Source organism: Prunus mume, linkage group LG1 (genome assembly GCF_029339155.1).
Source record: "Prunus mume cultivar Tortuosa linkage group LG1, ASM2933915v1, whole genome shotgun sequence".
NCBI classification, from domain to species: Eukaryota; Viridiplantae; Streptophyta; class Magnoliopsida; order Rosales; family Rosaceae; genus Prunus; species Prunus mume.
In genome coordinates this window covers 8,329,481-8,345,400 of record NC_142698.1, presented here as the reverse complement: position 1 = coordinate 8,345,400, position 15,920 = coordinate 8,329,481, and the positions used below count along the sequence as shown (strand labels likewise).

General features: G+C 35.3%; 1 protein-coding gene and 2 pseudogenes across 1 annotated transcript; all 3 read right to left on the bottom strand.

The window, feature by feature from the left end:
- Nucleotides 1-2,538: 2,538 nt before the first annotated feature.
- LOC148920929 (protein CYSTEINE-RICH TRANSMEMBRANE MODULE 9 pseudogene) lies at nucleotides 2,539-3,013 on the bottom strand (annotated as a pseudogene).
- A 4,082-nt stretch (nucleotides 3,014-7,095) lies between these two features.
- Nucleotides 7,096-7,620, bottom strand: LOC148920928 (protein CYSTEINE-RICH TRANSMEMBRANE MODULE 9 pseudogene; annotated as a pseudogene).
- A 2,947-nt stretch (nucleotides 7,621-10,567) lies between these two features.
- LOC148920927 (protein CYSTEINE-RICH TRANSMEMBRANE MODULE 6-like) lies at nucleotides 10,568-11,239 on the bottom strand. The gene has a single exon (XM_089042499.1). The coding sequence runs from the start codon at nucleotides 11,020-11,022 to the stop codon at nucleotides 10,798-10,800; it is 225 nt and encodes a 74-aa protein (XP_088898625.1). The 5' UTR covers nucleotides 11,023-11,239; the 3' UTR covers nucleotides 10,568-10,797.
- Between the last annotated feature and the right edge of the window lie 4,681 nt (nucleotides 11,240-15,920).

Sequence of the window (15,920 nt, the reverse complement as noted above, 5' to 3'; positions counted from 1 at the left end):
ATTTCTTGTTCTAAAATTGTGCTTCTGTTCAAGACCTCGAATGAACCTTGATCAAATGCTCTTAGCTCTACTCCTCTTCGCCACGTCGTCATCGTCATTGTCGTCATCATTGTCATCGTTGTTGTTTGGTTTGGACTTGAGATTTTTGATCTTTTGCTTCAATTATGTGTTTCTCTTCGGATTTTAGTTGATTTTCGAAATTTATTTTAAGATTTGATGATTGATTTATCTTTTATTACTATTTCAGTTATGGATCTTATTTTTGTTTAACAATGTACTTCTATGACAGAGTATTAACAATGTACTTCTATTACAGAGTATTAACAACGTACTTCTATGACATAATAGTATTAACAATTTAGGCTCAACTTGTTTTGAGTTGGTCTGGTTTGTTCTTTCTTCATCTTTTCTTTGTTGGACATGTATTAGAAATAGCAACATGACAAGCATTAATCAATATGATAGTAAACTTGCAGTGTTATTACCCCAGATTGGAACATTACAGGGGTAGACATGCATTAGAAATAGGATGTCATATGAAACTAGCAGTGTTATTACCCTATACTGGAACATTACAGGGGTAGACATGCATTAAAAATAGGATGACATAGGAAACTAGCAGTGCTATTACTTTAGATGAGAACATTACAGGGGGTAGACATGCATTAGAAATAGAATTTCATAGGAAACTAGTAGTGTTATTACCCTAGACTGGAACATATTACAGCCAGTAATCAACATGATGGTAAACTAGTAATGTTATTACCCTAGACTGGAACATTATAAAGGTATACATGCATTAGAAATAAGATGTCATAGAGAACTAGAAGTGTTATTATCCTAGTCTGGAACATTATAGGGGTAGACATGCATTAAAAATAAGATATCATAGGAAAATATCAGTGTTATTACACATTACAGCCATTAATCAATATGACAATAAAGGTGTGGAATATTACAGTCATTAATCAACATGACACATTAATGAAGTTATGGTTTTCAAGATATTTTTTTTGTAATGAATTGTTTGGTTTTTTTTTTTTTTTATTATTATAAAATTGGGCTGGGTTTGTTTTGGGTGCTAAACTTTTTGTGTTGGACTTCTTTTTTAAGTTGATCAATGGCAATCACGTAATTTATAGAAACTTAAACACAAATTTCTTATGTAGTAAATGAGTTTTGGGTGTGTTTCTAAAGTGCATTCTATGTGGGAATTTTTTTATAATTTCAGCCCCTATTTTGGGTATATTAGTGAAGGTCCCTAAATTAAATTAGGCCCCTTCCTTATTATACAATAAAGCTTAATATGAAAGGATGTTATTTTATTTTCGCTCATTCATTCTTTTTTATTTAACATAGTAATGATCATTCTAATAAAGCAAAAGTACATGAATCATAAAAAACAAAAATCATATTTAGGTCCATGTATAGTCAGATAGCTTCTAACATTCAACAAAACAACTTATTCTTTGACAATAAGTTCTCAAGTATCTTTTTTTTTTTTTAGGGCCGAAAGGTGCTAATTAAACCAATAAAGAGAATTAACAAACCACCTAACAAAAGATAGAGGCCAAGCCACAACAACAAAAAGCAAGAACAAAATCGAACAGAGACCAACATATAGGGTTTAGGGTGGGAAAAAATAGCTTACTGGAGGAAAAAAAATATAAAGAAAAATTCATAAATATGATTACCTTTTTAAATTATCATGTTCCTCTCCTCTTGATTGCCATCAATCTCAAAGACAAAGATCAAAAAAGAAAAATTGTAAGCTTTTCAATGAGAGATCGATTCTTAAGATTACAATATGAGAAAAGAGGGATGAGAGAAACTGAAAATAATGGATGGATTGAAGAGAGATTGGAACATAAAATAATATAGTGGTGGATTAAGAGCTCGGTAGATTAAATAGAGAGTATGTTCTTCCATTGAGAAACTAGGAGTAGGCGCGTGGGAATAGTGAAAGCGTGTTGGGATTTCTTCTCGGAAGAGGAATTGTGTTTCCTCATTTAATTTTCACTGTGTGCGTGTGTGTTTTTTTAAGTTGGACGCTTGTATAAAATATATACATACATATAATATATATATATATATATATATATATATATAATTTGGGGGCACCTTAATTGGCGCTGATTACAATGCTACTTTTGGCTACAATTCTGTTTTGTTTTTGTTATGTACCTCAAGCAAGATTCAAAAGCTCATATTTAAGCAAGGCATAGAACTTCCTAGAACAATAATTAAATGCTAACCACCAGCTGCTATCTAACTCTTAAACAAACATTAACATAGCAGATGTCTTTTCTAGAAATTTTAAAACTAGTTATGGAATTTTCAAAATTAATTCTCAACACTCTGATGTTCTATTGTGTTTGTTTATCAATTGTGGTATCGGATGATTGTATGCTTCCACATAATCAACTCATGACAATGTATACGTATTTGCCATACAGCTAGCTTATACCAATTTGAACCATTCATAAACTGAACACAGGAATGCGCGGTGCTACATGTCAAGCTATTTAACACTTAATAAAACTTGAAGTATCTCTTTTTATTTGAACAAATGAAGGAATTTTACTATAAGAATAATTCACAAACGAATAAAGAAATATATGATTACTGGGCTGAATTCAAGAATCACATAGGATGATGATGTTCAAAAACAAGCATCCAAGAGACAACAACAACACAAGGCAGCACAGCATCCTTTCCAGAAGCCATCACCCTTGGACTTGGTTTCTACAGGTCCATGATGAGCAGCAGCAGGATTTGGAGCATCTCTTGTGGGATAACCAGCAGGTGGCGGAGCCTGCACGTAAGAAGTTCCCGGTGCCAGTGCTGTCGAATAAGGTTGGGGATGAGGGTATGCTGCTGCTGCTGCTGAATTAGTCGACGATCCCATCTTAGTTGAAAAATAAGCCAAATAATTGTAGTTTGGGTTTGGTTTTGTTGGATGGTTTAGTTTGATGAATGAAGCACCATTTTATAGATGAAGAAAAGCATATGGGAATTGGTTTCGTTTCCTAGAAGGTTAATAATTCTAGTGTGTCTTAACGCGGGAAGCCACCCGCGTCAAATCCTATATGCATATGGAAAAGAAAAATACAAAATGTTCTTTGTTTTCGTTACTTTTGGACTTGGGGTAGGGTCGAATGGGAGCTGCATAGGAAAGAGCACATTATATAGTCAATTCGTGAGACGATATCCAAGATATTATATAAAATTTATATTAATTTTTTAAGTTTTTTTTGCCGTCGCATTTTTATCAGTAATTAATTTTATTCATGTTTTATAATTATCTAAGGTTCAAGAGAGTGAAAAAAGCATCTTGACTTACCTTGTGTGTTTTGATATTTTATTAGACGAATGTATACCTTATTAGGGTACCAAAATATCCAAGTGTGTATGAAGAACAAAAGCAAGACGTTCTGATAGAATATATTCTTTCTCAAATTAGGCCTTGTATATTTTGTAGGCAATTGAATATATCTAGGCCCATGTCTCCCCAGTTTCACATCAAACTAATCTGTACAACTTACATAAATACAAGTCCATTAGCTAGATCAATATACTTAGATTGGACCTAATTATTTATAGGACATCCAAATCACTTGCAACAGACAACCAGTAACTTCCAATCTCCCTTTAAACTGAAGAAAAAAAAAAAAAAATATCAGTGGTATCTGGACCTGACCTCCTCCATAATACTAATACTCAGAGCTGGCCCTGGCCCAGGGCCCAAAACTGTGGGGGGCACAAAAATATGGTTTTTTAGTCTATATATTTACTTCTTTTTTAAAAAAAAACAAAACAAAACAAAATCGTAAGTGTCAAGTAGATGTAATCATAAATCATGGCAGCACCAAACCTCTTTGAGATTCTCTAGGAAACTAAATATAAATGATATAATATAATATTTCAAAGAACAAAAATTAATGAAACTAAACATATGGAAACAAAGAGCTCTAAAAAAAAAAACAAAAAAAAAACCAAACAAACGTTCTTATCTTAGACAAAAAAAAAAGACCTGGCAGTGGCAGCAACACACATTGGAAAGCTTTAGCAATTTGAAGGTCTTTTCTTTGTGTCATTCTTTTTTATAAATAGATGTATAATAGGAATTTTGTAAGAGACATCTTTGTTAACTTATTTTTCTTTTTATTTGATTTAGCAAAAAACTGAACAGAGATTCTTGTTCTTCACAATTTGAAATTTGAAGTTTCGAGTTGAAGAAAAAAAATGCTCAAAATCCAAATTTTATTATTCTTTGTTCATTAGTTTTATTGTTATTGTTTGTGTTTTTATAAAAATTAAAAATTGTTACCTAATAAAATTAATTTGTTGATAAATTTTTTTTTGTAATTTCAGTTTTTAATTTGTCTAAAAGGGCACTCTCTAGAAATTTGTCCTGGGCCTTAGAAAACCGAGGACCGGCTGTGCTAATACTACAAAACATGCCAACGGTGGAGAAGAAATAAAGGCACCAGAGTGTCGTGGTTGGGGTGAGGGATGGAACATCTTGGCCTAAAAACAAACACACCCCGAATGAAACTACCGAACAAGACATCTTCCAAATGAACCAGTCTCGTACGGGATAAGGAGGATCTGATCGATATCGCAGGAGATCCCAGCCCCTAGGCAGTCTGCTGTACTCCACAACTAAGTGAGAAATAGAAGTTAGGAAAGCACAAAGGATAAATAATGACAAATGGGTTCGAGATTGAAGGATTGTCTGGATATGACATGTATGCAAGCATCAGCAGCCCGAAAAGGGATGCGCAGCAAGTTGTCCAGAAGAACTCATCAGTAAAAGGCGGTGGAGGCTCCAGTTCCAGTGCCGTGGAATGTAGAGGACCGTATGCTGCTCTGTAACACATCTTTGAACAAGCTATGAATAGTAAAGCCTCTTCAAAAAGTACTGATACGGAGTATATATGCAAAACAAGAAGTATGCGATGGAGAAGAAGAAGATGATGAATATATTGGAAAGAATAACAAATCAAATACTTAAATAGCAGTTTTCGGTCATTGACTTTCATCGTACGTAGGTAACAAGAAATAGACGATCGATTAGCACAAAGCTGACCACGGTCTCTACTAGACTACTACACAAAGATTTTAAATTTTTTATAAGAGCATCTCCAACCCAAAAGGCTAAGGCTCAGGCAAGGACAAGGCAGGCTGCCACTATTCACGTGAATAGTGATACTTATAATTTTCACCCAAAGGTTAAGGCTAAGGCAATTACTATTCACTTAAATTTTTTTTTTATTTTTTATACTTAAACCATTGATTTTGATAAGCTTTTCGGATCAGATTTTCAATTCCCAAGTGTTAATATTTATCGTAAAATTCTCACCTAAAAATCAAGATAACATTTTCGGATAAAATTTTGAAATTGAATTTGGTGTGGAAAGTGAATAATATTGGTAGGTATGTATAGAAAAAATTTCCAGAATTTTTTGATATTTTTTTCAATTTTTTTTAGCCAAAAGTTGGACAACCGTTGGATTGTGCAAGATTTTTTGATTAGAGGCTCCAGGAGAAGCCACATGGTTTGTAACCATTGGGCAATGTGGGCTGGTGGGTTCAACAGTAAATAAATATTTGAAAATCAGCTGCAGACGTCAGCAGCCCACGGGCGACAACCCAGTTAATTTCTGCATGTGGGATTGCCCGAGCTGGTGGGTCCCATGCCTTGCCCTGGCTGGATTTCCTACGCTAGAGTATGAAACTGGGCTTGGGAGGGCCTGTTGCCAGAGCAAAGCTCTAGCGCTGGAGATGCTCTAATACAAAACAAATTACCTACATTCCGTGTTGCACACACTCTTGCTAGCTTTGCTTTGAGGTGTAACGACATTACTATTTGGGAGGAGGAGGTTCGTTCTTGGTTGGAGACTCAACTTCATGATGATTTGGTGTGGAAACCCTTTCCTGATAAGTAATTGCTTCGTCTATCCCAAAAAAAAAAAAAAAGGTTGGCCGAGAACAAGAAAAATTACAAACCTATATATTACATGCTTCCTAGTACAGTTATTTTTCCTTAGTCTCAAGGAACCCAACCCATCAGCTACCTTGTTGTGACCTAAAACCATAGAGAACAAATGGAACGTACACCTATAGAAAATCATTATTTCCCAATACCAAATCATGACAATAACCAAATTCTGGGATTTCTATAATTAATTTTTAGGCTTATTTGTTGAAATGTTCTATGTGGTTTTCAAATAGTCTCAGTCTGTCTCTTGATGTTTTAAATGACTCAATCACCCCCTTGAACTTCCATTTTGTGACCAAGGTTGCCCCATTTATTTAGTTTTCAACTAAAAATCGTTAAATCAGCTGACATGACATGAGTATTTTGATAAATTTAACTATTAAAAATTAAAATGCTTGAATTATTTAAAATAAAAATAAATTAAGAATAACTTTTTAACAATACCCAACAGTCCTTCCCAACCCCAAAACTCAATGGTCACGTTAAACCCCTCATATTCTCTCTCTTCCCACCAACTCTCTCTCTCTCTCTCTCTCTCTCTCTCTCTCTCTCTCTCCATTTGCTCCCCTGTTATCTTTCTCATCTCTCCCTCTATTTCCCTGCAACTCAGATTTGGAGGATAGAGTGACGTAGGAGAAATATCTCCCCCAAAATGTACCATGTTCTTCCACATAACCGAAGCCAATCCAAAGTCCACCACTTCCAAAATTTACAGAACTCCCAAATAAATAACTCAATAAAATTAAAAATAAAAAGGGAGAGAAATAAATACCTAGTATGTGGGTGATGAATGATGAGTGATTGAAGAGGAAAAGAGGAAGGGGTGTGTGTGGGGAGAGGGAGAGAGAGAGAGAGAGAGATTTTATTTTTATTTAAATAATTAATTAAATCATGTTTATTTATTTAATAATATATGTGGACCATGTGGCATTATATGAGTGAGTCTACGTGGTACATTTGTTGTCACGTCGTGATTAACAGACTAACGTGTATGAAAGTTAAAAGAAAATAAATGAAACGAAAAAAATTTGATGAATCGAACTCTAAAAGTCGGTAAACTTTACTGTATTAAAGTGAAAATTACCCAACTATTTAATACTCACAAAAACTTCTTTCTTTTATTTGAACAAATTAAAGAATTTTACTATACGAATAATGCAACAACAAGAATTACATAATCGAATAATAACGTAAAAGTTACAAAAAGTGAGGAAAACATAATTCACAAACGAATAAAGAAATATATGATTACTGGGCTGAATTCAAGAATCACATAGGATGATGATGTTCAAAAACAAGCATCCAAGAGACAACAACAACACAAGGCAGCACAACATCCCTTCCAGAAGCCATCACCCTTGGACTTGGTTTCTACAGGCCCATGATGAGCAGAAGCAGGATTTGGAGCATCTCTTGTGGGATAACCAGCAGGTGGCGGAGCCTGCACGTAATAAGGTCCGGGCGCCATCGAGTAAGGCTGGGGATGAGGAGGGTATGCTGCTGCGGAATTAGTCGACGAACTCATCTTAGTTGAAAAATAATACGCTGATTGTTTGTAGTTTGGGTTTGGTTTGTTGGATGGTTTGATTTGATGAATGAAGCCCCATTTTATATATACATGAAGAAAACCAGATGGGAATTGGAGTGATTGTTCATTTCCTAGAGGTCAATAATTAGTGTCTTAACGCGGGTGGCAACACTACACCGCGTGCAAATCCAAAATGTATGTGGAGCAGAAAAATACAAAATGTTATTGTTCTTATTACTTTTGGACTAGCCAATGGAAGGTTCGTAGGAAGGAGCAAATCATATTTATCCAACTCGTTAGAGGATATCAAACATAGTTGACTTGGAAAAAAGCTTTGGCTCCTCCTAGGAATAAATGGGTTTTTGACACTTGTCATTTTCATTTCATTTTTATTATTTGTGAAATTCTTTTAACTTTTTTCATTTTGAAATTTGACAAGTGTCAAAATCCCATTTGTTTTGAGGATAAGCTCCTTCTTCGTTTTAAAAAGCCAAGCTTTGTGCGTCTCGCTTTCTAGAAGTATTCTTCAAGATGGTAACCTCCTTCGTTGTTTGTAGGTTAAAGCCAAAACAACTTAGCAGTTACTTGATATTTATCCTTTACAAATAAATTACAATTTCACACGTGGATAAAAAAAATTTATATTAAATTTTTTAGTTTCATTTTTTGCCATCACATTTGCATCAATGATTTCATTCACGTTTTATAGTTATATAACACTAGTGCAAGCAGGGGCTTAGCCAAGTTAGTTAGAGCAGATGTGCTCCCTATTCTGCACTCAAGTTCAAATCTCCCTCCTTATAATTTAAATTAGATTGAAATAGATTATCACTTGTATAAAAAATAACAATAGTGCACACGTGGACACGTGACTTTTATTATACCTTTTGCAATTGTATTTGTCCAAAAAAATTTCCATATCTCTATAATGAGATTTTAATACTCTATCAAACTGAAGAGCACATATAAGAGCATCTCCAATGCAAATATGTAAAAATAAGGATGTAAGTGACACTTTTACATCTTCGGTGGTATCTTGATTGGAATATTCCAAGATGTAAAACCAATTTGCTCCAGAGGGAAATGTAAAATCTTGGGATGTTAAATATGCATTTTCAACCTGAAATTTACATTCTCCCACTAGAGAGGTAAAATGTCAAAAAGTGTATATTATATTTTTTGGACCGTCGGATTTTTTTTTTCTATTGAATTTAATTAATGTTATGTTTAATTTTAATTTTCTAACGTCATAAAGCTTTTCTATTTACTTTTTGCATTGGAATTCATCTGACATATTAAGGAAATGAAACATCAGTCATTGTTTTTTGTTTCGTATTATACTAGTTAAGATTGTTGGGTTAAGCGATATGTCCCACATTGGGAACGTAAGCCTCTATAAAAAAAAATAAGTAAATTTAGGTTTTAGCAAAAAAAAAAATTTCACTTTTGGAAAAAGCCAAAACTTTTCCAAAAAAGACAGAAAAACCTCTCAACTTTCAAATCAAAGACATACTGAATGTAAAGGATTAAGCCAGAAATCCAAAAATAAATAAGGATTTTATCTATTTTGGCTTCTTTACCAACCCAAAAATAAAGGCCTCTATAAAATATCTTTTTATACCGTGACCAATGCCCCAGTTGGTTCTATACATGTGACCCACTATCAGGAAAAATGAAGTGCAATAACTAAATGATGGTGTGAGTCAGCCATGACCTTCAGTTACTAGATCTAATCCTCTACAAAAAGTAAAAAATTCCACATATTTTGACCAATTCAAGGTGAAAAATGGAGTTGCTCCCTCAGTAGAACTAAGATAAAGTTGAGCCAAAAGATCCCGATTCAAGATAAATTCATGAATGATTTCCTTATATTAGCTGCAAATGAAGAAATTTTATTATAAGAATCATTATACAATAAAAAGAATTGGACAATCGGTACGTAGGATGGGTTTGGGTCTTTCAGTTCTCCAATTAATGAAATCCATTTTTGTAACCATTTCAATTTTTACTGCAACTTACATGAAGAATATAGAAATGCATTAAACAATAAATAAACAAACAGTGCCTAATTGATTGATTAACAAGTTGCTTATCTTGCATTGTTGAATTTGGTGAATACCAAGTTGGATCTCAGATTGCATTGGTGAATACCAAGGTGGCGACCGCTCTGCTGGTCTTAGGATATGGCTATGGAATTAGGAGAAAGTTAGTGAGATGGTGTGTTTTGAGGGGTTAGCTTTAGTCCGATACAGAAACAGAGGGGGAGAGAGAAGGATGGAAAGAGTTGGAGAGAAGGAGAGGTCGGGATGGGGATGCGACGGCTGGGGATGAGCTCAGGGAAGGCTACAATAGGGGTGGGGGTGTACGCTGCTCTGGCTTTGTTTGTTTTTTAATTATATTTTGTTTATATGTAGTTTTTTATGTTTAATTATGTTTTTATCTGTGTGGAGATAGGCTCCACTTGCCACGTCACCCATTTAATTGGTGAGTAATGATCCATATATATGAAATTATAAAAATACTCTTGCCACGTCATCTAAGTTAGCAGAGTTTTGGATGGAGTTGACGGCAGAAATGGATCACCAAATCTCAGTTAAAGGATGAAAGTGAGTTATTTTAAGTTTTAGAGGGTAAAGTGGGATTTAACAAAAGTTTCAGGGGCATTAGTGTTATTAAGCCGTAAGGAAATGAAACATCAGTCATTGTTTTTTGTTTCGTATTATACGTTAAGATTGTTGGGTTAAGTGATATGTCCCACACTGGGAATGTAAGCCTCTATAAAATATCTTTTATACCATGATCAATGCCGCAGTTGGTTCTATACATGGGACCCGCTATCAAGGAAAAAGAATTGCAATAACTAAATGATGGTTTGAGTCAGCCATGACCTCCAGTTACTGAATCTAATCCTCCACTAGAAGTAAAAAATTCCACATATTTTGACCAATTCAAGGTGAAAAATGGAGTTGCTCCCTCAGTAGAACTGAGATAAAGTTGAGCCAAAAGATCCCGATTCAAGATAAATTTATGGATGGTTTCTTTATATTAGCTGCAAATGAAGAAATTTTATTATAAGAATCATTATACAGTAAAAAGAATTGGACAGTCGGTACATAGGATCACTAAATGGGAAATCGACATGGTCCCTTCCTCATGGAAGTATAACAACAGAAAAACTGAAATAAATGTGTGTAAAATAAAATTCACAAACGAAATATATATGTGGATTATTGGGCTCTCAATTCAAGAATCTCCTGGATGATGTTCAAAAACATGCATCCAAAACGCAACAGCAGCACAAGGCAGCACAGCATCCCTTCCAGAAGCCATCACCTTTTGACTTTGTTTCTACAGCTCCATGTCCATGGGGATTTGGAGCATCTCTTGTTGGATAACCAGCAGGTGGTGGAGCCTGCACATGATAAGGACCCGGCGCTGTAGAACAAGGTGGGGGAGGGTATGCTGCTCCAGAGTTAGTTGATGAACTCATCTTTGAATAATATTTCGAAGGGCCTTCAAAGTATTCTATGGAGGTAGAAGAAGAAAATAATGAAAACAGTAAAGAGAAATGCTAAACTGGGTTTGGTTTATTGCAAAAGTATTGGATGTGAAACACTTAGCTGGGTTTGGTTTGTTGGGTAGATGATAGATGAGGCGCAATTTATAGATCAAGAAAAGCAGATGACAATTGTTGGAGTGGTTGTTTCTGGGAAGATATGTATTTGATATCTTCTTAGTGTCTCTTACGCGGGTGGCTACAGTGTACACCGTGTACACCTATGCGGGGCAGTTCAGACCCGAAAAAGAAGAAATAAGAAAGAAAGGGAAAAAAAAAAAACAGACTACTAAGCAAAACGCAATGGGCCCTATTCTGTGCTCATAATTACTTTTGGAGTGGACAAACTACGTAGGAAAGCCGAAAGAGCAATTATATTACGGAAAATACATCCCACCATTCTCCGTAAGAAGTTCTGATATTTATGTTAATGACAATTTGATATGTGTGCAGAAGATTTTTTTATTTTATGTTTTTTATGAATTATTTTCATACATATGTCAAACTGTGATTTGCAAAAAAATATATATATATATCTTCTCTCGGTTTCTAGAAGTAATCTTTTTAATATAATCCTGGTTGTAGAAATCAAATGATGCTCATGAGGTGGGAAGAAAAGCATTCCTCAAGAGTGTAAATCACTCACTAATCTCCTGATGAAGATTTTGATAAGCAAGCATTTAATATGTCACGACCCGATTCAAAAATAAAGAATATTCTAGAATAATGGGTATAATAATCTTACAAGTGTACAAAATATAAATAAAAGTTTATCACTCTAAACTAATCCAACTTCTTTGGTTTCAGCTTTGTCTTGCTCACTAATTGATCTGAAAAACAAAATATGTGAGAGATGAGCAAACCACCACTCAATGAGTAAATTATGTAATATGTCAGTCAAGCAATGTCATTTTACACATTTTAGAAAAATATAATAAAAATATACACAATCCAAATCATATCACATCATTACTTCATATATTGGCTATCCTTCACAAATTGTACCCAATACATGACCCTTATCGGCCTCATTGCCCTATGTTCCTGTCTGGTACATTTTTCCTTTGGATACCCTATCACTGAAGTTCTCATGTTCCATGAATAATACATACTTCACAAAAACTCCAAATAATATATATTGTGTGAAATATTGCACAAATTAGACATGCTTAACTTGAAAATAGAGAGAGATTTGTAAATATAATAAACCCATGTTTTTCACATTTATCACAAAATAAGAACTTTTAGAACATATTACATAACCCACTCACATGATAAGTATGAAATATTGCAAGACAAACACACACGCTCTTCATCTTGTTTCTTTTTCTTCCTTATCTCTCTCTCTCTCTCTCTAACACAGCTTCATGGTAGAAATCTATCTTAAATGATTGGAATGAACTATTGAAGTAAGGAAGCATGATACTTATAGGAGAGGCTATGGATGCATCCAAATAATATTTATATATACAATATTTTAAACCATCAAAAGATAAGATAAAAAAGTAAGGGAATAATGTGACTCATCTCCCTTTAGCCAATGATATCACAACACCACTACCAAAAGATAAGATAGAAAGGTAATGAATAATATAACTCATCCCCATTTAGCCAATGATATCACAACACCACCACCAAAAGATAAGGTAGAAATTTAAGAAATAATGTGAGTCATCCACCTTTAACCAATGATATCACAACATCACTTGTTAAAGATTCTCACCTTTAATATATATATATATATATATATATTTACAGGTTCTCACATAAAAATACCAAATTCTTGGCTTATGTTCATACGAAAAATTGAAGATGAATGATGCGTCAGATTGAAGCTCATGATGAGCACTGGGTGCTTTCCGTCTCATCAGACCTCATCTCAGAGGCTATTAGCACATCTCACATCAATTAAAGCTCTTGTGGTATTTTCAGTACCTTAACATACTCATTAGATAAGCACCTAATTGTCATCTATATACTACATTATGATAAGATAGGATATGCGCACATAACTTACAATTTATCTTCAAAGTAGTGTTTATCCCAAAATTCCCCTAGCAATAGGCCGAAAGGTTGCATTAGTTGCGAGCGTTCCACTATTAGTACGAAAGAAAGTATAATAGAAAGATAAATAAAAGGAACCAGAATTCAAAGGAATCAGACCTTATTAGAATCCAACCCGAGATTAGGTAGCAGATTAACTAAAAGAGAATATATGACAAAATAGGCCAGGACATGGAGATCAAATTAACATCATCAACTGAGGGAACTGATATGACAGCAAGGTGAATTAATTCGAAACCATTCATCATGTAAAAAAGAAAAACCAAGTAATAGTAAAATAGAAACTCAAATTACATATAGATGAAGTTCAAAAGCAAGCATCCAACAGACAGCAGCAACACAAGGCAGCAGCACATCCCTTCCAGAAGTCATCACCCTTGGACTTGGTTTCTACAGGTCCATGAGCTGCAGAAGGAGGATTTTGGTCTTCTCTTGTGGGATACCCAGCTGGTGGTGGTGGGGCCTGTACATAATAAGGTGCAGGGTGTGCTACTGTGGTCTGAGTAGTAGCTGAACTCATTATCACTAAAGTAGACGATGGAGAGAAGAAAATCAAAGTGATGAAGGGAATGAACAGGTCAATACTAATTAATTGAGAAGATGGCAGATGATGAATTTATATAGAGAGAAATTAAATAAAGCAGCTGAGAATCGGAGTGGTTTGCTACTTAGAACTCAGAAGGCCGGTAATATTTTTGGTTGCTTTTACCGGGCGGCAACAACGCGTACGTACGCAGGGAAGAAAAAATAATAGGACGATTACAACAAGGCAAAGGACTGCCGCTTTGTTCAATGGGCTTCGATGTGTAACCAATCAAGGGCCACAACCCCCAAATTCCCTTTCTTTTCTGACTCCATCTGAATTATATTTATAGGTATAAAAAGAGATGGTGATGTATGAGAAATTCCGTGACACCACCCCCAAAGTTTTATAATCAAATTCACCCATGTTATAATGGATTGGCCTCTCAACTTGAACTCTCACAGAAAATACTTTAGCGCGAATGCATATCACCAGGTGCTACTAGTCATATTTGAACCACATAAAAAAAGTACATATTAACAAGCTTTGTGCATCTAAACCGGATTATTTGTGTTTAACACTAGCTCGGCAAGTTTATTATCCTTATTAGTCAAGTACTGTATAGATCAACCCTAACATATACGTACCAACTTCATATTGATAAATTCGAGTTGTGTACTTACAACGTCATGCTGAAATTATCGCGACTTTCATGGCAACCTCTAAACTATGGTGGGTGTTCTAGCAGCCAAACCTTAAAAAATAAATAAAGACATTGATAACAATTGAACGTTGCACCAAGGATGCGAAACAGTGGGGGAGCTGCCACGACAAACCTCCAATATACTTACTCAAACATTATCATGCACATCAACATTAATATTTTGAACAAACCAAAAAAATTGTTAATAATGCATTCCCCGTTATTAAAAATTAGAGCGTACTCAATGCACGCCTTAATATATAAAAAGAAAGTTTTAGATTTATGGCATATATCCAATCACGCCATTGAAAAACATAGAAAGTACCTTTTTATTAAAGCATGCTTTCATATGTTGTCTATCAATTATTAACGACACTTTTTATCTTTTTAAGGCATGCTTATATACTAAATGATTGATTTAACTGCCGAAGGCTAGTAAAAGCTCAAATTTGAGTGAACCTTGAATCGGTAAGCTATTTAGGGCTTTATCATCTTACTACCGAAGGCTAGTAACAGAATAATTCAAGTTAACCTTTGATCGATAGGAAAGCAGACTGTGGTACCTTAATTGCCGAAGGCTAATAAAAGGATTTTAGAATGTGGTATAATGCGACCGATGGTCTCTACCGTATCTTTTAAACGAAAAGAAATTAATGAACACACCGAATGTGGTAAATATAAAAGCCAAAGGCTTTTTCATTAACTGGTGTCGAGGGCATGAGTACCGTTTCTTTGAAATATATTTTCATCATGCCATAGGCTAGGTGACTTCACTTAAAATAATATTTCAAGTGTTCTACGTTCCAAGGATGACCGAAGGTCTTTCCGTTGGAGTCTATGAGCCTATAAGTCCTCGATCGTTAGATGCCGATGATCTCGTAAGGTCCTTCACAGGAAGGTCCTAGGGTTCCTTCCGTGGGGTTCTTAATTGCCAAAGAGACTTTTCGCATGACTCAATCGCCGATTTGGAAAGAGCGGGGTCTGACCCTTGAGTCGTAATACCGCAGAGATGTGCTGTTTGCAGGCTTCATTTTGAAGATTGGCTTGCGCTCGGAGTTCTTCGACCAGGTCGAGGCTTAATGCGAGTGCCTCCTCATTTACTTTTGGTGCATCGGTTTCCGTTCGGTAGGAGGACTCTCCGATCTCCACGTGGTCGTGGGTTTGATTCCCACAGACGGTCTCAAACTGTTGACGCAGAAAAATGGTTCGGCACTTTCCCGCGCAACTTAGTAATGTTGGGCCTTCGGTATGCTCTGGGCCTCGGTAGGGTGTGCAATCTGTAAGATAGCAAACGCTCGGTAAGACCTAGGGCACCGGTGTGGTACCGGCCGAAGGCTCTCCGATGCTTAAGTAAGTACGGATATAGTAAGGTTGAACTACAAATCAATAGGCGTATGCCGTAAGTTCTGATTATCTACATTCTGGGAATTGTGCTTCCTTTATAGACCTGGGGAGGTGTGCATGTTGTGTAGATTTTCGATGTGGGACTGTGGACATCAATTGTGAGCTTGCCACGTGTCCTAGAGAAGGAGGTTGCCTTAA